The 26,771-nt window shown below is 34.4% G+C and overlaps 1 protein-coding gene across 1 annotated transcript in view; it reads right to left on the bottom strand.

The window, feature by feature from the left end:
• The window catches only part of LOC125680183 (uncharacterized), a 51,042-nt gene extending 27,825 nt beyond the window's left edge, over nt 1-23,217 (bottom strand). The window contains exons 1-12 of the mRNA XM_056153555.1: nt 23,137-23,217; nt 19,958-20,160; nt 15,923-16,108; nt 15,472-15,606; nt 14,996-15,133; nt 13,746-13,900; nt 12,516-12,833; nt 11,788-12,063; nt 10,067-10,148; nt 9,371-9,613; nt 8,880-9,278; nt 26-68 (exon numbers count right to left, since the gene is read on the bottom strand). Of these exons, the coding sequence (XP_056009530.1) occupies nt 26-68; nt 8,880-9,278; nt 9,371-9,613; nt 10,067-10,148; nt 11,788-12,063; nt 12,516-12,833; nt 13,746-13,900; nt 14,996-15,133; nt 15,472-15,606; nt 15,923-16,108; nt 19,958-20,015 (2,033 nt within the window). The 5' untranslated portion in view covers nt 20,016-20,160; nt 23,137-23,217. The remainder of the gene's footprint in view (nt 1-25; nt 69-8,879; nt 9,279-9,370; nt 9,614-10,066; nt 10,149-11,787; nt 12,064-12,515; nt 12,834-13,745; nt 13,901-14,995; nt 15,134-15,471; nt 15,607-15,922; nt 16,109-19,957; nt 20,161-23,136) is intronic.
• Nucleotides 23,218-26,771: the final 3,554 nt, after the last annotated feature.

Raw genomic sequence — 26,771 nt, 5'->3', positions numbered from 1 at the left:
CTAATTTTATCAAGCAGCTCCACACGGTTCCGAGGATCGGGGCGAGTTTGACGCTACGTACTGCATGTCTATGAACCAATATAAAAAATAAAAACGTGACACTAAAATACGCTTCCGTAATGAACAACACTGTTTTCTCGCCACTTTTTAAATGTTTTATTTTTGTATTTTAAACACATTATTAGGCCTAATACATACAAACATACAACTGTAATATACACTCAGTCATTTACACAAGTTTGCTATATTTCTTTGTGCACCTGCATCCACAACAATAACAATGAATTATATATATATATATATCCAAATTTTGGCTTGAGCATCACTGAAGAGACATTATTTGTCGAAATGCGCATCTGGTGCATCAAAATGTGTACCGTATTACTTTTACATTACGACCCCTGGGTCGAGACTTCTGCTTGTGGACTGTTAGTCCCCGAGGGTCTCTACAGCCCAGTAGCTAAGTACTTCGTTACTAGCTTGAAAATACGGATGTATATCTAATTGCTGTGATAAGATTTAGAAATTCATTTCAAAATTAAGGATTATCTTCCTCATGCATAGCTCTGATCCTTAGACGAATTTGGCTTCAGTCTTTGGCACTCTGTTTTTCCTTTTAGCTGTTACAAGTTTATTGCTATTTCGGTTTTCAAAATAACGGCTTGAGCATCACTGAAGAGACATTATTTGTCGAAATGCGCATCTGGTGCATCAAAATTGGTACCGTATCACTTATATATATATATATATATATATATATATATATATATATATATATCCATACATACATACATACATATATACACGCACATAAACATACATATACATGTCTATATATGCATACACATTCAAAGATAAAAGAATTTTTTTTATATAAATGTATTGTGATTTTCAACAAACTACTTATTCATTATATTATCATACAATGCCCATTTACCAGGCATTTTGGATTTGCTATGAAATAGATTTTGACCATATTTTTCTAAATTTCTATCGTATTTAAACGAATTTTAAATTGCATCCAACAATTTGGGTTTTGAGCCCTGTGATGCGGGTAATAAATGTGCTTTTTTGCTAACAAAAGAAGAAAATTTTCAAACAACTTCCATCAATATTGCGGAGTAACACAATTCTTTTTGTGATTTTATAATCTTTTTCAAACGCATTGAACCATTTCACAAAATCTCTCCAGAAGACAGATACATAAACACAGTCATAAAAAATATGAGCTACTGGTTCTCTTTCGCTTTTGCAAAATGAACACAAGTCATTATCTACAAGTTAAGTTTGTGAAGGAAAGAGATTATAGCTATAATATAACACATAAGTATACGGTATTGAAAAAAAATTAATTTGGGGGGGGGGTGAGTTCGGGTTTTTTTTGGTTGTTTTTTGTTTTTTGTTTTTTTGTTTTGGTTTTTTTTTTGTTTTGTTTTTTTGTGCATAATGATACATTCATATAATAAAATTCCCAACATTTTTCTAAAATAGTTTCACTGAGATAAGTTTCCCACTTCTCACTTTTGAGTTGTGGGTCTTTGAACTCCTTTTCCTTCAAGACTTGATATAAAAAATTTGTACAATGTATTAATTTGGACTCAACAATTCATGATTTACTGTTTTTGAAAGCAGCAATTTGTCTTTTAATCTTTTTGGGTACTTTTGAAATAAGACAGTAATAGCTCAAAAAGGTCTTTGTACCAACCACATCTTTTACATCATTAAAACATTTGAATGTTCCATTCTGCAAAACTAAGTCATTCTGAATGATGAAAATAAGTGCATGAGCTTAGGGAGTGCTAAAGTTTTGATAATTGTGATTTTACCTATTGGAGTTAAATCTCGTTTAGTCCACAAACCTAGCAATTTTTTAATGGCACTGATTTTAAATTGATAGTTACATGAAGTCATATCTTCCAAATTTTTTGTAAATACTATTCCGAGGAGCTTAAAATTGCTATTTCCCCATTTTATTTTCAGATCATTACACAACGTTTCAGTCGAACCTGATTTGCTGCCCAACCAAATTGCTTGTGATTTTGAAATATTTATACGTAGTCCATAAATCATTCTAAACATATCAATAACTCTCATAGATTCTCTAAGTGATTTTTCACTGCCCTCTAACGTTAAAAAAGAGTCGTCCGCATACTGGCCTAATTTGTTTTCTCTTCCAGCCACAGTTATACCCGTAATATTTCGATTTTCTTTAAGTGCTATTGCCAACAGTTCTACTGTAATAATAAAGATATATGGTGCCAATGGATCTCCTTGTCTACAGCCTCGTCCAAGACTGAAGAATTTAGATAAATTTCCATTGTTAATGATACAACTGGTACTAGAGGTGTATAGAGTAAGAAACCATTTTACAATAGATTCCCCAAAATTGAAGGACCTGAGTGCCTTTACAATAAAATCCCATCCCAATGAATCAAATGCTTTTTCAAAATCTAATAATAATAACAATCCTGGCTGATTTTGCTTTTTTAGATAATCAATCAAATCATACAAAAAAGAAGTGTTTTCACCAATAAAACGTCCCTTTATAAAACTCTTCTGAGAGTCACTTGTGATACTTGTTAGTACCTTCTCTAAACGATTTGCTATGGCACTAGAACCAATTTCGTAATCAACATTTAATAATGAAATTTTTTATATAGCGTCTATCTTTTTTTTTTCTTCTTTGGGAATACAATACCTTGGGATTGAAACTGGAACAAATTTTCAATCTGGTATCCCTCATTTAATGAACGAATCACAAAGCAATGTCTTTCAAGAAAAAAATTATAAAACTCAACTGTAAAACCGTCCGAACCAGGTGATTTTTTATTTTTCATATTCTTTAATGTTTCACTGCACTCCTGTTGTCTCAGTACACCTTCACAATTTTCTTTCTGTAAATTTGTTAATTCAACATTGTGTTTAAAAACATATCCTCACAGAGGCCTGCTTGACTATTATCTCCTAATTTACTTTTGTGTAGATCTGAGAAAAAAAGTCACGTGTTCTGCTAAAATCTGCGTGTGTCCTGTAATATGGTTTCCATCTGAGCCAATGAGCTCCGAAATAGTTTTATTTACAAAGAGTCTTTTTTCCAATCTGCTTTTTGCCCCAAGTCACCAGATACCATATACTCTTCTATTGTTTCCCTGATGCTTTGTTTCACCCTATCCAGTTTCCAATAATAATTGAGTCACCACAAAAAAAATCGACACATTTTCTAACTTAGTGACCTCAGTAAGAATATTTTTGTTTTTTAAATCTGGACTACCCAGTATCCAAATTAGGACCATATAAATTAACTAATGTAAATCTTGTATCAATTGCTGTTGTATATAAAATATAAAATAATAAATCTACCAGATTCCTTGAGAACAGAGTGAATAGTAAATTCAAAATTATTTCGAAACATGATAGCAACACCTGCAGAACTGCTAGTATAACTACTAAAAATAGATTTGTATTCCCATTCTGACTCTCATAACCTTTCAACATCTGGTGTACTAGGGGTTTCTTAAAAACATATTATAGATGCATTATCACATCTTACCCAAATTTTCTCATATATTTTTTTCTTCAGATTCATCTTTTAAAAAATCCTTAGAATTTTTTGTATCAGCAATTCGAAATAATTTTGATATCAATAGTTCTATTTCTTAATGAATGTATTTTAAAAAGTTATGAATGAATTCTTGATAACAAAACGTAAAATGCCCTTTGTATCAACACTAGCGTCTGATCTTTAGGTGGCACCTTCAGTTAAGAAATACATTTTATTTTTGAAAATACACGAGGGTATTAACAGCAACACGTCATACCGGCATACTTTTCATCAAGCACCTTATTTATGCATTTTCACAAAGGAAATTTATTTCATAAAGCTGTATGATCCGGTGTTCGTGTACGTGTACTGTTTTTGTACAGAATTACTTTGAAGCAGATTAATTAGTTTTTAAAACCATCAAATTTCCCTTAATTACATGCTTGAAAACAGTGAGAAGTGTATTTAAAAAGTAAATATAGCGGGTATGCATAAATCATACATTGTCTTTTAGGCGTTTATAATGATTTAACAAGGTTTTGACAAGGTAGACAAAAATGGAAATTCGGACCATACAACTCTAAATTCATTTTGTCGGAATTCCTTGTTGTTAGAATAGATGTGCTATACTTATCGAGATCCATTCGAGCAATATTTACAACTGCAGCGCGTTCATGAAGAAATCGCTATCATTACAAAAGACATTGAACATGTAAATAATTAATAATTTAGAATTCAATATGCACGTTTGTGTTTTAATAAACACTAATATTTCGTCTATTCAATATTCAATATACATGTCTTATGTATTAATTAACACTAATATTTCGTCTATTCAGTATTCAATATGCACGTCTCATATATTAATTAACACCAATATTTCGTCTATTCTGTATTAACACTAATATTTGGTCTATTCAGTATTAATTAACACTAATATTTGGTCTATTCAGTATTAATTAACACTAATTTTTGGTCTATTCAGCATTAATTAACACCAATATTTCGTTTATTCAATATTAATCAACACCAATATTTCGTTTATTCAGTATTAATTAACACTAATATTTCGCCTATTTCAGTATTAATTAACACTAATATTTCGTCTATTCAGTATTCAATATGCACGTCGTATGTATTAATTAACACCAATATTTCGTATATTCAGTATTAATTAACACTAATATTTCGTCTATTTCAGTATTAATTAACACTAATATTTCGTCTATTCAGTATTCAATATGCACGTCGTATGTATTAATTAACACCAATATTTTGTCTATTCAGTATTAATTAACACTAATTAATATTTCGTCTATTTCAGTATTATTTAACACTAATATTTCGTCTATTCTGTATTCAATATGCACGTCTTAAGTATTATTTAACACTAATATTTCGTCCATTCAGTATTCAATATGCACGACTTATGCATTAATTAACACCAATATTTCGTATATTCAGTATTAATTAACACTAATATTTCGTCTATTTCAGTTTTAATTAACACTAATATTTCGTCTATTCAGTATTCAATATTCACGTCTTATGCATTAATTAACACCAATATTTCGTATATTCAGTATTAATTAACACTAATATTTCGTCTATTCAGTATTCAATATTCACGTCTTATGCATTAACTAACACCAATATTTCGTATATTCAGTATTAATTAACACTAATATTTCGTCTATTTCAGTATTAATTAACACTAATATTTCGTCTATTCAGTATTCAATAGGAACGGCTTATGTAGGAAAGAAACCGTACCTCAAATTCCATCAAAGCATACATCAGTTATATATTTACACTAATGGTTTATTTCCCCAATTTGCAGCATAAAATTTTATAATGCAGCATTATTAAACACTGGTAAATTCAACGAAGGATAAAATTCTTCGGATATTTTAGAATTTTGTACATTAGTACCATGAAAGGTGAAGATAACGAACAGTGATCAACCTCGTAACTCCTATAAGCAATAAAGAACAGATGGTTCGGCAAACACGGACCCCTGGATATACCAGAGGTAGGATCAGGTGTCTAGGAGGAGTAAGCATCCCGTCGACCGGTCACATACATTTCTATCATGCTTCCAGTGCTTTGTTTGTTGGACTTCTCATATACGACGACGTTTTATCTATTAGCAATGCTAATTTTCATTCATATGTCGATTCGATATATATCCATGTGAACTTGAAATATAAGACACTAACCACAGTCATCCACTCCTGCTTCATACTTAAATTTTTCATTGAAAATAGATATTAACGGCAAACCAATAAGTCAACTTTATGATAAATGGGATGATTTCAGCTTCTCCATTGTCAACTTCCAGTATTTATGTAGCAATATTCCATCATCACCTGCATATGGTGTTTATTTCTCTCAACTAATTCGATACACAATAACTTATTCTGCGTATGATAAGTTTTTAAATTGAGACAGGTTACTGAAAAACAAGTTGATGGTGCAGGGGTTTCAACAGTCTCGTTTAAAGTCAGCATTTCCCGCAAATTCTATGGTCGTTATAACAATCTAGTTTGCCAATACAACCTATCATTGGGTCAAATGCTGCCTTGTTTCAAACCGATTGTTAGGCCGTCCTTGGTACACTAATTTTGACTACGGATAACTCCGTTTACCTGATCAAGATATAGGGATCACGGCGGGTGTGACCAGTTGACAGGAGATGTTTACTCCTCCTAGGCACCTGATCCCACCTCTGGAATATCCAGAGGGTCCGTGTTTGCCCAACTTTCTATTTGGTATTACTTATAGGAGTTATGATATTGATCACTGTTCGTTATCTTCACCTTTCATAATACCACTCGTATAACAAGACATACCACTCGTATAACAAGACACTTATACTGAAATAAATAGAGTGGGAATATTAGATCATAAACGAAAGATTAGGAGTGAAATATGTAAAAGATTAAAACAGAATATCGAAATTGGCCTCCTAAGGCGTTGTAAGTTCAAAGTATGCAAATTGTTACTTTTGCCTTGAAGACATATGTTCATAATTTGTAATATCTTTTCTTGAAGTACATTTTGTTTTACTAGAGACCAAAGTCACTGCTGAATTAAAGTGATATTTGACAGGGCCGTTGATTCCGTCGAAAACAAAAACCTACTCTAACATGAACACTTTGCCTTGGGTGGTAATTTTCACTACATCAGTTCAAGCTTACATTCATACATTTCCACTAACAAACATTACTGCTATACAAAAGGGGGGGGGGGGGGAGAGAGGGGGGCACACATACCTAACTAAATGCATAGTTCTACTATAAACAACAGTAATAAACAACAATAATTTTGATATAGAATGTATACCTCATGGTCTTCAATGGATGATTCTCCGGAAAATGACTAATTTTAAGAAAGGATTATTTTCTTATAAAATCCAGAAAATCTACCTCTGCAATCTATACACATCTTCAATATTGATACCATACAATCGATGTTTGTAGTAAAATAAAGATTTAATCTTGAAAATACATACCATTCATATGACAAAGTACAGTAAACGCATACCATTCATATGACAAAGTACAGAAAATGCATACCATTCATATGACAAAGTACAGTAAACGCATACCATTCACATGACAAAGTACAGTAAACGCATACCATTCATATGACAAAGTACAGTAAACGCATACCATTCATATGACAAAGTACAGAAAACACATACCATTCATATGACAAAGTACAGTAAACGCATACCATTCATATGACAAAGTACAGTAAACGCATACCATTCATATGACAAAGTACAGAAAACACATAATTCATATGACAAAGTACAGTAAACGCATACCATTCATATGACAAAGTACAGTAAACGCATACCATTCATATGACAAAGTACAGTAAACGCATACCATTCATATGACAAAGTACAGTAAACACATACCATTCATATGACAAAGTACAGTAAACGCATACCATTCATATGACAAAGTACAGTAAACACATACCATTCATATGACAAAGTACAGTAAACGCATACCATTCATATGACAAGGTACAGTAAACGCATACCATTCATATGACAAAGTACAGTAAACACATACCATTCATATGACAAAGTACAGAAAACACATACCATTCATATGACAAAGTACAGTAAACGCATACCATTCATATGACAAAGTACAGTAAATGCATACCATTCATATGACGAAGTACAGTAAACGCATACCATTCATATGACAAAGTACAGTAAACGCATACCATTCATATGACAAAGTACAGTAAACACATACCATTCATATGACAAAGTACAGTAAACACATACCATTCATATGACAAAGTACAGAAAACACATACCATTCATATGACAAAGTACAGAAAACACATACCATTCATATGACAAAGTACAGTAAACGCATACCATTCATATGACAAAGTACAGTAAACGCATACCATTCATATGACAAAGTACAGTAAACGCATACCATTCATATGACAAAGTACAGTAAACACATACCATTCATATGACAAAGTACAGTAAACACATACCATTCATATGACAAAGTACAGTAAACGCATACCATTCATATGACAAAGTACAGTAAATGCATACCATTCATATGACAAAGTACAGTAAACACATACCATTCATATGACAAAGTACAGAAAACGCATACCATTCATATGACAAAGTACAGTAAACGCATACCATTCATATGACAAAGTACAGTAAACACATACCATTCATATGACAAAGTACAGTAAACACATACCATTCATATGACAAAGTACAGTAAACGCATACCATTCATATGACAAAGTACAGAAAACACATACCATTCATATGACAAAGTACAGTAAACACATACCATTCATATGACAAAGTACAGAAAACACATACCATTCATATGACAAAGTACAGTAAACGCATACCATTCATATGACAAAGTACAGTAAACACATACCATTCATATGACAAAGTACAGTAAACACATACCATTCATATGACAAAGTACAGTAATTCGAAAATGAGTGGATGGACAAAGGAGAGTACAGACATGTAGATGAAGAATAACTATTCCTACTCGTATCGGTTCATTTCGGTATTTTAGATTCTTGGTGATATGCTGTAAGTGTTCATCGACTTTGTGACACATAGTCAAGACAAAATGCCATGTTTCCCCCTCAGAAAACGGTAGATATTGAAAAGAATTCATCAACTGCTTGTCAAATTTACAATCATACAAATCTTATGTATAGAACTGAAAATTTGATGTAAAAATAATCTGTTTAAGAAAAGTTTTAGAGAATGTTTTATCCGAGCAGTCGTCTTTGCACAAACTGCTAAATTACACATTATTTTGCCTGTTTTCCATCTCCAGTAAAGATTCGTAAGAAGGTGGTAAATCTGTGCAAGTCTGAGATAATCCATGAACAGAAGAAAAATAGTCCGGTGGTGACTGAATACAATTTAGCATGGGTCCGGCTGTAGCGGCTACAACAGGAGCTGATGATGTCCCGGATCCTGTATGCACATAATTTCCTGAACCCCATGAAATATAAGTTATTGTAAAAGGCGGTTCTGTCCTTGATTGGGGATATTCTTGAACACGGGGTGAATACGGAGGTGGTAGATCCTCCCATGAATGGGAGGTATCACATCCGGCTGCAGCTCTTACAGGCAACGACATAGGCGTCACACTATAATACGGCGCATGAATTTGGGCTGTGGAAATGTCAGCTAAAATATCTGTGGGTGAAAATTGTAGAGTACTGTTACACTTATTTTATTAATGATGCTAATATTAATGTCCCTTCTATATACTAAAATAAAGCTGATACCTGGACTTGAGATTCTCTGTTGATCGTTGAACAGTGGATTTCTATTTCTGCCTCCCAAGCCTCCAGTGGTTACGGCCCTAGTCTGATATTCCGTTGGCGTCACATCACTGGTCCCTGTGTTACAGGTAGCGGCTCGGTTTGCTCGCATTGCTTTCCTTCGATTCCAGAAAACACATATCACCACAACGATCAGTCCAAATATTAAACTGACGATCACCGCCGGAATAAAGTTACTAGTGTCAGCTGAAAAGTAGAAATGTACTAGAATGGCATACTGCTTTTAGGTTTAAATATGTACAATTTCCAATGTCTTTGTCTGAGATAACATTACAGACATGGTAGTGTCTTGACTATTTCCTGGACTAACACAAGACACTTCTTCCGCGACAGGAAAACAATCCCAGCCGAAAGTTTATTAAACAACTTTTATTTTATTTTTTAAAATAAAAAAAGTTTTCCTTTAATTAGATCTAAGATAAAGAAATATTATAAATATAAGGAGTAAATGTCTGGATTTTTATTATTACATGTATTTACTATTTAGGTTTCATGGTATTATCAGTCGGTTACCTCCCGTGGTAATTTCTAGCATAAAAACGCTCAGTGACGAACGTAATACATGTATCATGTTTAGATAAATATTCTATTTGATTTCACTCAGAGAGGTGTGTTACAGAATAGATCTAATGTACCTACACGCAGCTGATTCTGTATCCGTCTTTTCTGTGAAATTTCCAATGTACATCGGAGTAACTTTCGTACATTGTGCTGGCATGTACTGTACAAAATGAAGACAATATTCTGACAATTCTGTTATACTTCTCCAAAACACAAAATCGTAACAGGTTTCTTTTTCTGTATTCATTATAGATTAATATTTAAAGCGATACTGGCTGTAAATCTGAAAAATTTATTTTGTTGTAAAAATATATATTATGATCGTTTTGTATGTGACTTTAATCATTATCATTGATAAAATTAAAATAAAGTTCAAGATTTTATCAAAATAAAGAGTTCGGTTCTATTGAATATATATATAGAAATCAGTTTTTTTGTACGGGAAGACAACAATGTAATATGGTTTCACAGCCTCTATATAGATTTTCTAATACAAACATCACCTTATTTTTTCCGTTATTGAAATTGCAAATCATAATATATTACAACAACAAAATTTCGACACCAAAATATATATCAAATGATATAAAAACATTCAAATTCATATTTATAACATGGATACCATGATTTTTAGGATATCATCCACCCATTCTTCACATATTTGATGTCCAAGTGCTTGAAAAATGAACAGTCACTTCATAATACAACGACTCGGGACTTTCGCGGTAAGGACTTGACCTACTCTATCCAAAAAAAATTTCACCCCAAATATTCCTTTCTAATATGATTTTAAAAAGACATATGAATATTTTTCAACTTTGAAATGACTGCATGTTTACGTCAATATTTACGCTAGAAGCCAACTTGTATTGCAGATTGAATTTTTGTCCAGGAAGCAAAAATCCAAGGGACATAATTAGAAGATCATAATTGTTTTAAATTTGGAAACAAATAGATAAATGCATAAAATTGTTATTTTTAACATAAAATGACTTGTACGAGTAATTGATCATTTATATGAAAACAACCTTTAAATTTACAGTCTTGATACTTTGACAAAATTGTTTTATTATGCATCAAACTATGTAACAAAACAACGAAAGAAAATGTCAGTGACGTGTTTCCGATGTTTTGATATTAGGGAATGATTGGGCACATAGGAACGCAGTGAAAGCTGAAATTGATGCTGAATGTTATACATGCGCGGATCCAAGATCTTTTTGCAAGGGGGGAGGCAGTTCCAACTTCGAGCACGAAAGAACACACCCAACCTTTTAGAATAAGCATCTGAGCATACAAAAAGCGTTTTCTGAAATGAGGTGTTGACTTCTTTGGTTTCCCTGCCTGATATACTATTGTACAATTTCTTTTCGGTCAATTTCTGATGATGAACAAAGTAGTGATCTAAACTGTATCAAACTTTAAAAGACTTTAAGACAATACAATAGCATACAATACCGTCAGTCAAAGGTCTACCCTGTCCAGAAGGTTTCTAATCCTACCCTATCGTGAAACACCCAGTATGAATAAACTTGTTCTACCAATCACAGGTAATTATGTAAATTGAAAATGAAAACCAATTTGTTACACTTTCTTTTGAGAACACTTTGTGCATAATCATGTCATGATATTTTTTGAGTTGGTTCTGTCCCCATTACTCCATGCACAAATGTAATAACCCATTTCTTTCATAAATCATGATGATATATACCTTGTAATTCCTGGGGGGGGGGGGGGGGGGGGGGAGGGGGGGCTCCCCTGACCCCCTCTACATCCGCACACGTTATAGATTTATATACCTGAAATCCAATAAAGGGTCTTTTCTGTAGCGGATTCCCACCAACCTCTAGTGTAAAAGTTCTGGGATAAAATAAGAGGGTCGCACTTGTAAATGACGTCACATTTCCGTAGATTCTCCCCACTAGAAGTAGGACTTTGACCGTGTTTCCTTCTGTAGTACTGTATCCAGTGGCAGCTCCAAGCCTTTCCCATCGTACGATATTTGAAGAGCCACACTTGGAATCATTAATGATTTCTACAGTATGGTGCATGTTTAACGTATCTTCAAGAGTGCTCTAAAATTCATAAAGGAAATTTCAAACACCCTAATTGTATCTGTAAATATCAAGTGATATACATGTACACATGTATAACATCAAGTGATACACACATGTATAATATCAAGTGATACACATGTATAATATCAATTGATACACACATGTATAATATCAAGTGATACACACATGTATAATATCAAGTGATACACACATGTATAATATCAAGTGATATACACATGTATAACATCAATTGATACACACATGTATAATATCAAGTGATACACACATGTATAATATCAAGTGATACACACATGTATAATATCAAGTGATACACACATGTATAATATCAAGTGATACACACATGTATAATATCAAGTGATACACACATGTATAATATCAAGTGATATACACATACGTACATTTGTAGAAATGATATCTGTCTTTTGACAATAAAATACATGTATACTTACCCCATAAATAATGGAATCTAGGTGAACAGTGGTGTCAATCCTCCAGTTAGTCACGTAATACGACGACAATACCAGTATTATAGGTTTCTTGCTCTCCCCTCTTGGACGAATTACAACAGTATATGTATTGTCAAATTCCTCGCCGTAAATTCCAATTATGTGGACTTCATTCTCTGGGTTGTCATTGGCAACACAGCCTTGCGGTTTTAGTCCGAATAGCAATGACTTCGGTTGTCCAAGAGAGTACGGCGGGTTTTCTCGAATAACACAGTTTTCAACTTCAGCTTCAAATGATAAAGTGAAAGATGCAGTACTACACTTGAATGTGGTGCAACTGATTACAATAAATTACTCAAATGAATAAAATTAATTCAAATTTGATAATGCGAAAAGATATCGTAATTACGAGATAATTATCTTGAAAATACGAGAAAATATTTCGTAATTACGAGTCAAAATTACGAGAAAAGATCTCATAATTCTAAGAAAATTATCCGTAATTACGAGAAAAATTTTAAAATTATAAATATTGGTCATCTGATATTTCTCTGTTGAGGAAATATTTGCAAAACATGTATATGCCCCCCACCCCCCACCCCCATGAGCTGCTGTGCCATCTGTACTCGTGAACATGTTTATATATACTACCACAGTCAAAGCAAGAAAACACCAGGGACAGTAAGGGCACGAATAATTATATTTTCCCGCGTTTCGTTAGTAATAGCGGGAAAAGGTTGTAAGATTTCAGAAGTCCTAATATCTTTATTTTTTCTGTTTATATTATTAAATCTGACTTAAAGGAAACCCTTACACCATGCAGCAGTAATGTTTAAAAATGTTTTATGGAAAGATCCATTATTAGCCAATAGATTGCGAGTAATAGAAAACAAGTTTTCGAAATGTAATTCATGTATTCACTTCTAGTCGCCGCTGGTTACGAGATAGACAGGACTTTTATGCATAATAAAATCTAGTGTTTTTCATTCGTATAATGTACAATGTAAAATATACAAATTAGTTGTGAGGTCTGTTCACATCACCCTACATCCAGCGGTATCCGGCAACGGACAGGTTTTGTAGAAGTTTTTTTTTTTTTTTTATTTTCATCGATCCCGTGGGGACCCGGGTTAGAAATGTCCTCAATACCTATTGCTTGGCGTAAGAGGCGACTAAATGGGGCGGTCCTTTGGATGAGACCGCAAAAACCGAGGCCCCGTGTCACAGCAGGTGTGGCACGATAAAGATCCCTCCGTGCTCAAAGGCCATAAGCACCGAGCATAGGTTTAAAATTTGCAGCCCTTCACCGGCAGTGGTGAGTTGTTTCCTGGCCGGCTCTGATGTAAAGGGGATACTGATTTTTTCAAAAGTTGTTATAATCTTTTGACCTGAAAATAAATAAATAGTCACTAATCCTTGTAGGAAATATCATCACTATGAAACAAAGAGTATTCAAAAATATTGGGCGGACAGAGTACTGCATTGCAACCGGTGACCTTTGACATTTTGACCTGAAAATCAATAGGGGTCATCTACTACCAATGACAATCCATGTAAGAAATATCATCACCATCAAACAAAGGGACACTGAATTTACAGAATACTGCACTGCACCTAATGACCTTCTGACCTGAAAATCTATAGGGGGTTCTTTTCTACTCATAACCAACCCTCACATCAAATATCATTACGATGAAGTGAATGGTTCTCAAGATATTGAGCGGACAACATGTGGTCCACTGACCGACCGATAGGTGCAAAACAATATGCCCCTCTTCTTTGAAGGGGCATAAAAAAAGATTTTCTCTTTCCGTTGTTCTTTTTACATACTGATTTAAATAATGACGGGTAAAGGAATCCAAGATCTATTGGAATGTATAAAGCAAATAAGTATGTAGAATTTCCTTGTTTTGAAATCCTAAGCAATAAACCGTCTTGATGTTACTCACATCGCTCACTTTCCCATTTACCAAATCAAACGCTTCTAAGACCACTCATAAGTTGTGCAACAATATATATATATATATATATATATATATATATATATATATAATTTCGATAAAATTTTCTCGTTATTACGAGATATTTTCTCGTAATTTCGAGATAACTATTCCGTAATTACTGAATACTTTTTCATCGTTATGAATTTTTTTTTTCGTAATTACGAGATCATTTCTCGTGATTTCAAATTATTTATCTAAACGAAAAGTTTTCTAGTAATCACTAGATAATTATGTCGCAATAATGAGATATTTTTTCGTAATTTCAAGACAATTATCTCGTGATTACGAGATAGTGAAATGCAAATTTATTTTTTACATGATACTAATAGGCTTTCGTAATTTTCTGACAGATACAAAAGGTTGAAAGTTTCCATGCGTTTATATTAAAACAATAAATCTCTGATGCATCCTACCTAAAAAATGACGTAAGTTAATTTTTGTTACGACAATACAAATACATTTGCTTGGGATGGTACTTACGATAGCAGTTGTATTTGTTATAGTATCTAGTGTTAGATGGATCAAAATGACTTTGGGATTCGCAGAAGCACGTGCTGTTAATACAGATAACCCATCCCTTTAACCTCCTGCAGTCAGTGTCCTTTGTACAAAAATTGTCTGAAAGTGAAAGTATAATATACAAGTACTGCAACTGAAATGACGAGAAACTATGCGGGATTTACTTAACATAATTCTCCTTTTTATCTTCAGTAATGCAATATTATATTTTTTAAATCCAGATATTATATATTGTACCCGTGTTAAACAAAGATATCATAGATAGAATGACAAAATTTCAAAACATGAATTCTTTAAGAAATCATTTACCTGGACAATGCTCCAAATTACAAAAATGCACAAACTAGTTATTTTCGATACTTAATCTATTGTTTTCACTCAGAGGAAAGTCGTGCACAAATTAGTTATTTTTGATAATTTTTTGTCATAGGTTTTACCTGGACAATACTCTAAATTACAATACTGCTCCTCTCTCCTGATTTCTCCACCAACTGACTTAGATCGACTCTGCACTCCTACATCACATGACTTTGAACAACTTGACCACGGCGTCCACTCTCCTCTTATATGGACTATAAATAGAAACAATAATCCAGTATATTGTGTTTTGTTTCTTATTGTTTGAGATAATCAAGATAAAATAAGGAAGACATTTTATGTATACTAGGTAATAGCAAACTTTTTCACAAAATTTAACACTATTGTAATTTTGGCGAATTAATGGTAAAATTGATATTTGCCAATTCATTTGAACAAACTTGTCTTGCTAGTCCTAAAACATACTACAAAGTACATGTATATTTTAGTCATCTCCATATAGGCATAATGGCCAAGTTGTACTTATAAATGACATCGACATAGACCTGTCGTGGAACATATATTTTGTACCTGTATTGGCAGACGACGTTGATGTAACCACAGGTATCTGTGACGTTACAGGCTGTGTGGTCTCTGTGACTGTCTGTGTTATGAACGTGGACATACCAGATGTAGCGGCTGTAGAGTGAGACATGGTCCTCGACATATCTAATGTACTGGCCGCGTGTGCTGAAGTAGTAGAACTGGTGGTCGTCGCTAATGGCGAATTACAAAATCGGAGAGAAAAATGTACATTGTATGCTTCTTAATGAGCCAGACGACAAACATTTGACCTTTCTGCACTTAAAATTCAAGCTTTGGCTATGTAAAAATAAATGTGTAATAGTTAGCATGACGAATCTGCATCAGAACTGTGGCATAATTTAAACTTTTTTATACACAACCTGTCTTTGCATAATTTTTTGCAATGGTCAAGAAACTTGTGTCCTGCTTTAAACATTTCCTAAGGTAGTTATCAATATAAAACGATTTAATTTCTTCAAAATATTCGTTTGAAGCCAATTTTCTGTTTTAATAAACAACAACCAAAAAGAACATAATTGTAACAATGCTGAGACTAGAATGTGATGGCGGTAGTCTAGTGGTAAAGGGGATAGCTTTGCAACTGGAAGGCCTGGCTTCGATATGACCTTAAAAATAACTACCAGTAGAGGTCCCGTGTCATGAAAGGCGTTGGCACGATACAGAATCTTCACAGCTACTGCTCAGAGTGTCTAGCATTTGTCAGAATTTGTGGCACTACGCTTAAGGTCGTACACTTTCATTACCTAGCTGGCCAGCTCAGTCGGTTAACGTGTTGACTGCTGATCTATAAATCTGTTCAAGTCCAGAGGGTTGGAGTCCAGCAGGCGTTTTTAATTTTTTTTTATTACAGATTATTTTCTTTTAAAACTACATTTTTAAACAAAATGTGTTTGTGAAACACAAATGCTCCCGATAATGGCCAATTCCAAAGATGGCCAAGGTCAAAAGGACATATATCTTGGTACCAGTAAAAAGATCTTGTCACGAGAAATGCTCATCTGCAATATGAAAGTTCTAATATTTACAATTTAGAAGTTATGATCAATGTCAATTTTTAAAAAAGTATATCAAATGCCAAGGTCAAAAGGTTTATTACCCACAGGAAGATCTTGTCACAAGGAATACTCATATGAAATATCAAAGCTCTAGCACTTACTGTTCATAAGTTATTAATAAGGTTAAAGTTTTCAAAAAGTAGGTCAAACTCCAAGGTTACAGGGTCAAAAATGGTGCTACCTACGGAAAGGTCTTGTCACAAGGAACACTCAGGTGAAATGTCAAAGCTCTAGCACTTACTGTTTCAAAAGTTATTAGCAAGGTCAAAAACGTTGCTACCCACGGAAAGGTCTTGTCATAAGGCATATCAAAGCTCTAGCACTCACTGTTTCAAAAGTTATTAGCAAGGTTAGAATTTTTTTTAAAAAGTAGGTCGAACTCCAAGGTCAAGGTCACAGGGTAAAAAATGTTGGTATCCACGGAAAGGTCTTGTCACAAGAAATACTCATGTGAAATATCAAAGCTCTAGCACTTACTGTTCAAAAGTTATTAGCAAGGTTAAAGTTTCAGACAGAATGACAGATTTACAGAACGACAGATTTACAGAACGACAGACAGGACAAAAACAATTACCCCCCCCCCCCCCCGGATCTTCTATCTCGGAGGCATAAAAATAAAAAAAGTAAATTTGAAGGTTTTCGATTTCAAAATATCACTACATATCCTTTACTTTTTATCCATATCAAATTTCCCTGGTGTGTTATTCCTTCTTAAGTTGGTGACATCTCTACACGAGTGTCAAATATGACAAACAATTGTACGGACTGAGAGTAAAGTAGTTCCTAGCTGTGCTCGATGCTGACAAGGTAGATGCCGGGTATTTCAAGCTTAACGATGAAACACTTGAGAAAAGTTGAAATAGAGACAGCATATTAAGGAATTATGTTGTTTGTTTGTTTTTACGTTCCCACAAGAAATTTTCACTCATTGAGACGCCAGCAGATGTAGGTGAAGTGCCACAAACTTAGCGCCCAGGGCCGCAGAAGTTATGGTTCTTTAATGCCTGCTGCGACACAGAACCTCCGTTTTTATACGCCCGTCTTTAGGCAGGACGGATTATATGGTACCGTGATGGCTGTATGTCCGTCCGTTCGAGGTTCTCTGTTTCTACTTTCATTTCTCTTGTCTCAGATCATGTTGCAGTTTTGATCCATTTTGTCTTCACTTGTAGGAGTTTTGTCCCTTTATTTAAAAATGAATGTTACATGGATGACACATAATTTGTCTCGCAAACTCCTCCCACAGTTTTCAAGTGAGAACCATCTTGTTTTACAGAGTGTTTCAATGGGTATGGGAGATGTGCATGAGGCAAGGATTTTGATTTTCTTAACTTTTTGAGAAAATTACACGTTGTTGAACTTAGTCACGTTTGAGGAAATATTTAATATAGAATACACTGTACATAATTTGTCTAACTCCTCTCACAATTTTCAAGTGGGGGCCTTCTTATTTTACAGTGTTTGTATGGATATTGAAGATATGCATGTGGCAAGAATTTTAATTATCTTCAATTTTTAAAAAGAAAATGACATATTCTTTGACTCAGTCAGTTTAGAGTAAATATCATAAAGTGAGTACATGGTTAGTCCTTTCAACTCTTTTCACAGTTTGTATGGGTATTGAAGATGTGCACATGGGAAAAATTTTGATATTCTTCAATTTTTTAGGAAATCACACATTGCACACATTGTTGAACTGGGTCATTTTTTAGGAAATATCATAAAGTGAGTGTATGTTTTGTCCTATTTCCCCCATAGTTTTAAAGCTAGGCTCTTCGTAAACAACTTGATGTGCGTATTGCAAGGACCTTGAGTCTCAACATATGGATGCCTTGTTGAGAGAAGTTTAAGAAGGTATGAAAACCCAAGAAATTCAGTTTGACATTCATGATATTGAGCTGATGAAGTAGATTTTGCATAAACTCTTGCAAAAGTACATTTTATTGTTACAAAAAAAAAACCTCAAACTCTGTGAGATTCAAACCTATGTACCACAGATTTATAGGTTAACCCATATATCAAATAAGCTACCCTGAATAGATATGAAAATTTAAAAGACGAGGTAATATATTTCTGACCTTCCTGTATTCATGTGTTACAAAACAAAGTATCACTATGTCACAGATTGATGATGGTTGATACCACCTTAAGTAAAGTTCTACAACTCCTGTTGATGATGGCTGATACTACCTTAAGTAAAGTTCTACAACTCCTGTTGATGATGGCTGATACTACCTTAAGTAAAGTTCTACAACTCCTGTTGATGATGGCTGATACTACCTTAAGTAAAGTTCTACAACTCCTGTTGATGATGGCTGATACTACCTTAAGTAAAGTTCTACAACTCCTGTTGATGATGGCTGCTACCACCTTAAGTAAAGTTCTACAACTCCTGGCAGTTTTGCAATGTTTGCTAATCAATGCCACAAAACAAACACCTTATGATAAAGACACCCTGTATAATCTTGTTACGTCTACGGCGATTTTCACTTCTAAATGCCGAGCGTTTGGTGAAGGAGCAATCGTTTGACGCGGGCGTGGCACGACTGGGGCTCGAACCCACGACCTCCTAGTTGCAAAGCAAATGCTCTACCACTGTGCTACCGCGACCAGAAGCCATCGTGAACAAAGTATGTGATGCAGAGAATTGGGACCTTGTTGTTCATTGATAACTTATTGATCGGTATATTGTATCATGTCTACCTGCAAATGATTTTTAAAAATACGTATCCGGGTTAAGAATTTCGAAAATTTCCACTGTTATTATTATTTGGGTTTTTTTCCTACATTTCCTCAAACCCGAATTGCTTTGTTTGTCTCAGAGGCCGAGTGTCACCATGAACCCTGCATATGTAAAAACAACGACGTCCTCCCAACCCTTACTTTAAAAAATGCATAAAACCCATTACATTCTGAGAGAACGACGCCGCATGAAGATACAGAAGAAAAAACGTCAATAACTTGCCTATACAGGGAACGACTATATATAGTAATCCAAATGGAACACTTGTTGTCCTCGGCATGTTGTTTTGTTGACCGACTAATGGTTCAGAATACCCTTTAACTGTTTCTTGTACATGGGGGTTCCCGTGTATGGTTAATCGAGTGGGGATATGTTACTGGCGACGTTCGAATTCCACTCAACCGTAGCGTCTCCGAGTGCGTCGGCTGAAAAACAGGTTGGAATATCGATGGAATTTGACATTAACGTCAGACATTTTAATGATATTATTTAAGAAGATGGCTCTTTTTTTATATAGGTATATAATTATGCGACTTTTCGTAACATCTAGATGAACGTAGATTATGCAAATGATGTTCATGTCTCATGGATCAAAATATCAGGCAAATACCGACATTGTCATCCACCGAATATACCCCAACATGCGGGGTGTAGGCTATGTTATGACCAGGGTGTACGCTACCGAAGCGGAAATAGAGATGGTCGAGGTTCGTTTTTGCATGACACCTCAATTCATGGATATCTTTCGCAGGGAAGCATATAGTTGCGGAAGAAAGCATTAATTCAGGAATATATGGAAACAAATATATTCACTGTACACTTTCTATTTCTATCAAACACATCAACACAATTCCGACAATCGGGGCAAGTTTGGCATTACTGCGTGCCTATGATCAAATATCAGGACGACGCTTTGTTTTATCGTCACCTTTATATGACCGCTCATTACGTGTTACCTATATACGTCAGCGGCGTCAGCAAGTATTTGACATCCGAGGGGCGAACTGGATTAAAAAGGGGGTCTAACTAACATAGTTTGACTTCAATTCAGATTTCTACCCGAATCTTGATATCCTTTTCCTATTCTGTCGTAAAGACACCACCTGATAATACTTAAAAGCCAAGACCCCAGTATCATGTAACAAACAAGTCAGAAAATATTCATGCTTCCGATTTATTTGATTTCAAAAACTGTCAAAACGATAGACTAGTTCAACTTCATTGTCTTCCTAATTCCAACTTCCTATCACATATACTTTATTTTCACGCGCAGGGAAGACAGGGAAACGCACGAATAGGTACGCCATGTGTCATTGAAATCAATTTTGTGGGTTACTTGAGGGCTCTGAGATGAATACGATATTCATACCTGTGAGTTATTTGATTTGCTTTTTCTAACTATACATGTAGTTCTAATTAAGAAACAATTGCAATATCCATATAAGGAATAAATATCTAGTTTGATTGTATTGTGGGTGTATATATTTACTATAGAATAGAATATGATTTATTTCCAAATTAGGGCCCTCTCGGGCATACAGCATACATGACTGTTAACATTTCAATGTGCAATGTTTATTAAAAAAAATGATAAAAAGAAAAACAAAACAAGAGTAAAATATGCACTATTAGTATGAGACATTTTGAACATGATAATACTTAATGTAATACATGCAAGTACCACCGTGTATCCTAATGCAAAACAGTCAGAAATACACACAGGAAGAAAATAATAACAATATATGCAATCAGACATGATAATAGTAAAAGGCACGTAATACATGTACAAGTACATATGATTGACTGTAATGCAAAAGATACCACGAGACGGTGCATTGGTACTAAGTCAACATGTCATGTTTACAAGGAGTACATAATTATGTGTAAACATAATGGTTTGAACTTTCACATGATTCATTTTATATTGCTTATAAACATTGGAAATTAACCCGTGTTTTCTTTGTTTTTATATCCCTTGCAATATACACAAACTAGACATCCTTATATTCATATTATGTGAAACAAAATTAAATTCTAAGTGTCAGTTTTTATAATTAAAAGCTCTAAGGACACTGACATAGTGTATTGTCTTTTAAAAAAAAAGAGATTATGGCCTGGGTAGATCATATAACTTGTAATGTAAGAGTCCCAGGTTCGATACCCGATTGCTCGAAATATTTTCCTGTACTTCTTTACTATGTGAATGTCCATTTGAATTAATATTTTTACTTGCAACAACCAGGAACTATCAAAATATGCTAACTCTAAAACAGGCATGGTTACATATATCCCAAGATTTTTAGTGGAAACGAGATATATTAATGCAAGTGAATAGTATTAATTTTATAGATAAACAAAATGCAAAACCTTTTGTAGTGATGCGTTTTGACACATGATGTATTGTAGCACAGAGGTTAAGCCTGTTTTGACCCGAAATTCGCCGTACAAGTATCCATAAACACTACGAGAATTTTTGGGTCAAAATGGGCTTAACCTCTATGATATACATTACAAGCTTTCACAGAGTGACCTTCTTTTGTGTTGTTTTATGTGACCCTAAGAATCTCTTAATAAAGTCCCATCATAATGTATAGATGTATTTTGTAAAAGTATCTTGGGCTAAGGAGAGAATAAATATTCATCGTTAACCTTTTGTTTAAAATTAATATTTTAAAACGCTATTTAACTTGAATTCAGTTGAGTTGCTTATATCATTCTGTGCCTATGCTAGTAAGCGCGATATATTTTGGATTTGAACAATCTGAAAGATAGGGGTTTTAATTCTGGATAATTCTTTAGATTTTTTCTTGTGTTTTCGATATCTCATCTCATAATTTAACGAGATATTTTCTCGTAATGACGAGAGAATTACAAACAATGATATCCTGATACTAATCGGCTTCCGTAGTATTCATGATAATTCATCTAATTTATACACCGAATAATACACCGAAAAGTACATCTATACCTAACCAACATGATTAAGTACTCAAACTTGCTGGCATACATGTTTTGTGTAAACAATACAAGAAATATATTTTATATACAATGAATTGTCATAGCATCTGCCGGTGAGGAGGGGGGGGGGGGGGGGGGGGGCATAACTTGATAAAAACTTTGGAGTTTCCACAAAAGCCACGATAATAAATTCTTGTGATGATTGTCAAACATTCATTCCCAAGTAGAAATATAGTAATTATTGTTCAAACTGTAGGCAAAATCGATCGTATCGTTGAATTACTTCAACTCGACTTTAGGGTCAATCATGCATTGATAAGAGAATTCGTAATACTTCCTACTAAGAACAGACTTCTATCGATGAATTGCTTTGAATGAAAATTTTTGCTTCTATTCATAAATAGGTATAAAAGAATGTACAAAATGATGAGAGATTCACTGACCTAGAGGAGCAGAGGCTGTAAATAGTCGTCCAATATCAACACGTTTTATGTGGCGTCAAAACAGAGATGCAATGTTTTTAAAGGTGCGTAATTTATGCTAATATATTCAAATTGGTGTCTTACACAATTCAAGATCACATAGATATGAGAGATGTGCAAATATGATCTAGAGAAAATGGTTTCGAATTGGACACACATTGTACTTTTAAAATGTATTGTGTTTTATTTTCTTGTTGGGAAGGCTCTAAATTGCTTTCTGAAAGCAAATTTTACTGAATAGACAATGTGTTGTCATTCCTTCCATCCATCCATCTCAGGAAGGAAGGGCATATGAAATCAGTTGATGTGTGTCTAATTAAAGTGGTTTGTCTCCACCCCCTTTCTTTGTTCGTGTATGTACATGTATTTGCAAAAAGGTCGGTTGATTAAGCATTTCGATATCGAAATTCGATATCGATTCGAATTGCCAAAATTCCAATTGTTAATCATATAATGTTTATTCTTTTTGTCTGTTGATCATATATATTATATAAATATAAGGACCCCATTGGAAATAAGCTAATTTAAGCTTTTATGGGTTATCCTTAGGTTATGATATCATCATTTGTCATGTTATTCATACAGTCACTTATTCTTTAACTGTTATGACTGCATAGTGCTACAGATTATGTCAGGTGTCAATTTGTTATTTTAAATCATGACATTCTGTGATATTGTATACCTGAATAAAATGAAATGAAATTTATTTAATTTATGAAGTTTTTATGGTCATTGAATCTATATTTATAAAGTGTCTATTTTTTCATGGTATCTATAGTCATTGCAAATTCATATTTAAAAAACAGTGGCGGGCTGTTTCCTTTCCTGTGACCAAAATAATGATTGGTTGCTTTACGTCCAGTCGAGGATGTTTCACTCATACTGCGATGCCACAAGCTGTCCGAAAGACCCGTGATTCTCACTGAACTACAAGGCAAGCGTTTGGCGAAGGAGCAGTCTGACGCAGCCACGGCACGAGTACGACCTTCCAGTTACGAAACGAACGCTCTGCTTATGAGCTACCAAAAATTACTAGAACAACAGCAAAAATATAAGTTTTGACATTGTACATACAAACAAATGCATAAATATAAAAAAAAAAAAAAAAAAAATTATTTGTTGTTATTCGTTGATTTTATTTTGTAAAGTATAGCTAGAATAACTCATAAACGTAACCAAAAAAAAATAATTAATCAGACCCTGGAGCCCCCAGCCTACCCCCCCCCACCCCCCCTTATGAATGTCATACCGGACATATGTATTACAAAACGAAATGATATATTAGAGTTGTCTTCCGACTTTGATAAAAGTTTTATTCTAAACTATCAATTACAGCCCCGCTATATGGCAGGTTCCTGGTAGTATTAAGTTTCCTTGGGAATATTTTACGTAATACTTAGATTAGGCAGAGAAAGGCACCTTTCGATTTTTTCGAGTTATCAGCTTTGTGGTTAGGGAGTTATGGGACTTAGAATTTTTTAATATCAATTTCTATGACACGCAATTACATGAGAAGATTTTCACAAAATTTAAAGACAATGCTCGAATTAGAAAGAGGAAGACTCTTTCCATTTTCAGGTAATGGAATTTACATTTTTTATATTAATGATGCGTAAAGCAGGAAACGGTTGAAGCACCGATACTTTTATATTACCAGTTACCTATATACATGTATACTAACAAGAGTGTGTCTTACTAATGTTGTGGACTTGTAATCTAATTTCAAAGTTTTACTCCTCTAACTGTAACTAAACAAACCCTTGTCTAAAGTCGCATGACTATAAAATGCACTAAACGCTCACCCTAAACACCAAATTGTGAAATAAATAAAATGAGAGGAAAGATTATTACCTTTCTATTTCATGTGTTTTTTATTAGAACTTTATCATACTGTCGTATCTATCGCAAACTCAGTTTATGTAATTCAGTTATGAAATATATCGCAATTCACCTTTGAATTAGAACGCTTTACCCATTGTGTACACACAGGTCACGTGCTACCCACATCAAGTTAGTGTTAGCTTGATGACGCGACCTCTAATTATAGAATGACGCTTTACCCGATATGATATTGCGTTCTGCGACGATTGAACAGTTTGAATGACATGTTTGACGTAACAAGAGTTTTCATTGGCCGATTACAGCCCGCCCACTTTCTCGAGCGGATTCAGGTGATCAGATAAGATGGACGGACTAGAAAATTACTAGGCCTAGTTGGAGAACTGTAGATCTCTGGAAAAAAATATTGTGACGGAACAGAGAGCTACAGATCCACCTCTAATAAAAACCTTCGATTTACGGGGCACAAAAAGCTGCGCACTGTTGAGGCCTGATATCGGTGTATTCTTGTGTTGCTGTCTCAATATAAAAAATCTTAACATGTTTTCCTACTAAACTTGTGTCCAAACATACATTAAAGGCTGTAAGCGCCGAGCATAGGCCTAAATATGAAGCCCTTCACCGGTCTTGGTGACGTCTCCATATGGGTGAAATATTCTCGAGCGGGATGTTAACCAATATTTAATCAATCAATCAATCGAACCCGCGCCGACAGAGGTGAGAGGCCGTGTGATTTTGAGCGCGATGTTCTAACCACTCGGCCACGGAGGCCCCTTACATAGATAGATAGATTGATTGAATATTGTTTTACGGCCCTCTCGAGAATATTTCACTCATAAGGAGACGTCACCATTGCCGGTGAAGGGCTGCAAAATTTAGGCCAATGTTCAGTGCTTATGGCCATTGAGCAGGGAGGGATCTTTATCGTGCCGCACCTGCTGCGACACGGGACCTCGGTTTTTGCGGTCTCATCCGAAGGACCGCCCCATTTAGTCGCCTCTTACGACAAGCAAGGGGGTGCTGAGGACCTATTCTAACCCGGATCCCCACGGGCATAGATAGATAGAGAGAGAGAAAGAAAGAGAGATAAAGCTTAAAATAATAACTTAGCAGTACGGGGTAAATTGTCTCTCTTTTAAAATGGCAGCTGTCATGGATAAATTAAATGGCGGTTGCCATATTCAGTAAGTGGTGGCAGTTGATTTATATAGCGACCGCCACATGAATTAAGAAGCGGCTGCCAGTTTTTATACCCTGGCACTTACCGGCTTCCGTTCGTCAGAGATGTATTCGACTTCAGCGATTCTTAAAATTTGAAACGTTACTTCATCCTCAAGTAATAATCTGGGTATTATGAGTTCTAATCTTTCGAAAGCTGGTATTTGGGTATTTTATTTTAGATATACGGAAAGCTGAATAAGGACATGAGTTGGTGTACTTTTAAAATCAAAATTAATTTCCCCCTAAGTCTCAATTTCATTTTACTTGTGGAAGTGGGCGAAGGAAGAGTATGAAGGAATAGGAAAATGAGATAGAAAACATACAACTTTCATTTTGAAATAATGTCTCAAAACATGACAATTGGAGATCCTATACTATCATATATATACTGCATGTATCACGTGTGCTAACATTTTGCCAGACTCGTTGATTGGTTTTGACTTGTGTACATTGCTATGTAATTTTATAGGGTTCTTTTTCTTTGTTTTTGATTACTCTGGGTTTATATATATATGATAATTATCAAACGTAGAGGA

This window comes from Ostrea edulis, chromosome 2 (genome assembly GCF_947568905.1).
Source record: "Ostrea edulis chromosome 2, xbOstEdul1.1, whole genome shotgun sequence".
Lineage (NCBI taxonomy): Eukaryota > Metazoa > Mollusca > Bivalvia > Ostreida > Ostreidae > Ostrea > Ostrea edulis.
Note: the sequence above shows the minus strand (reverse complement) of the source record. Positions and strands in the feature narration are given on the sequence as shown.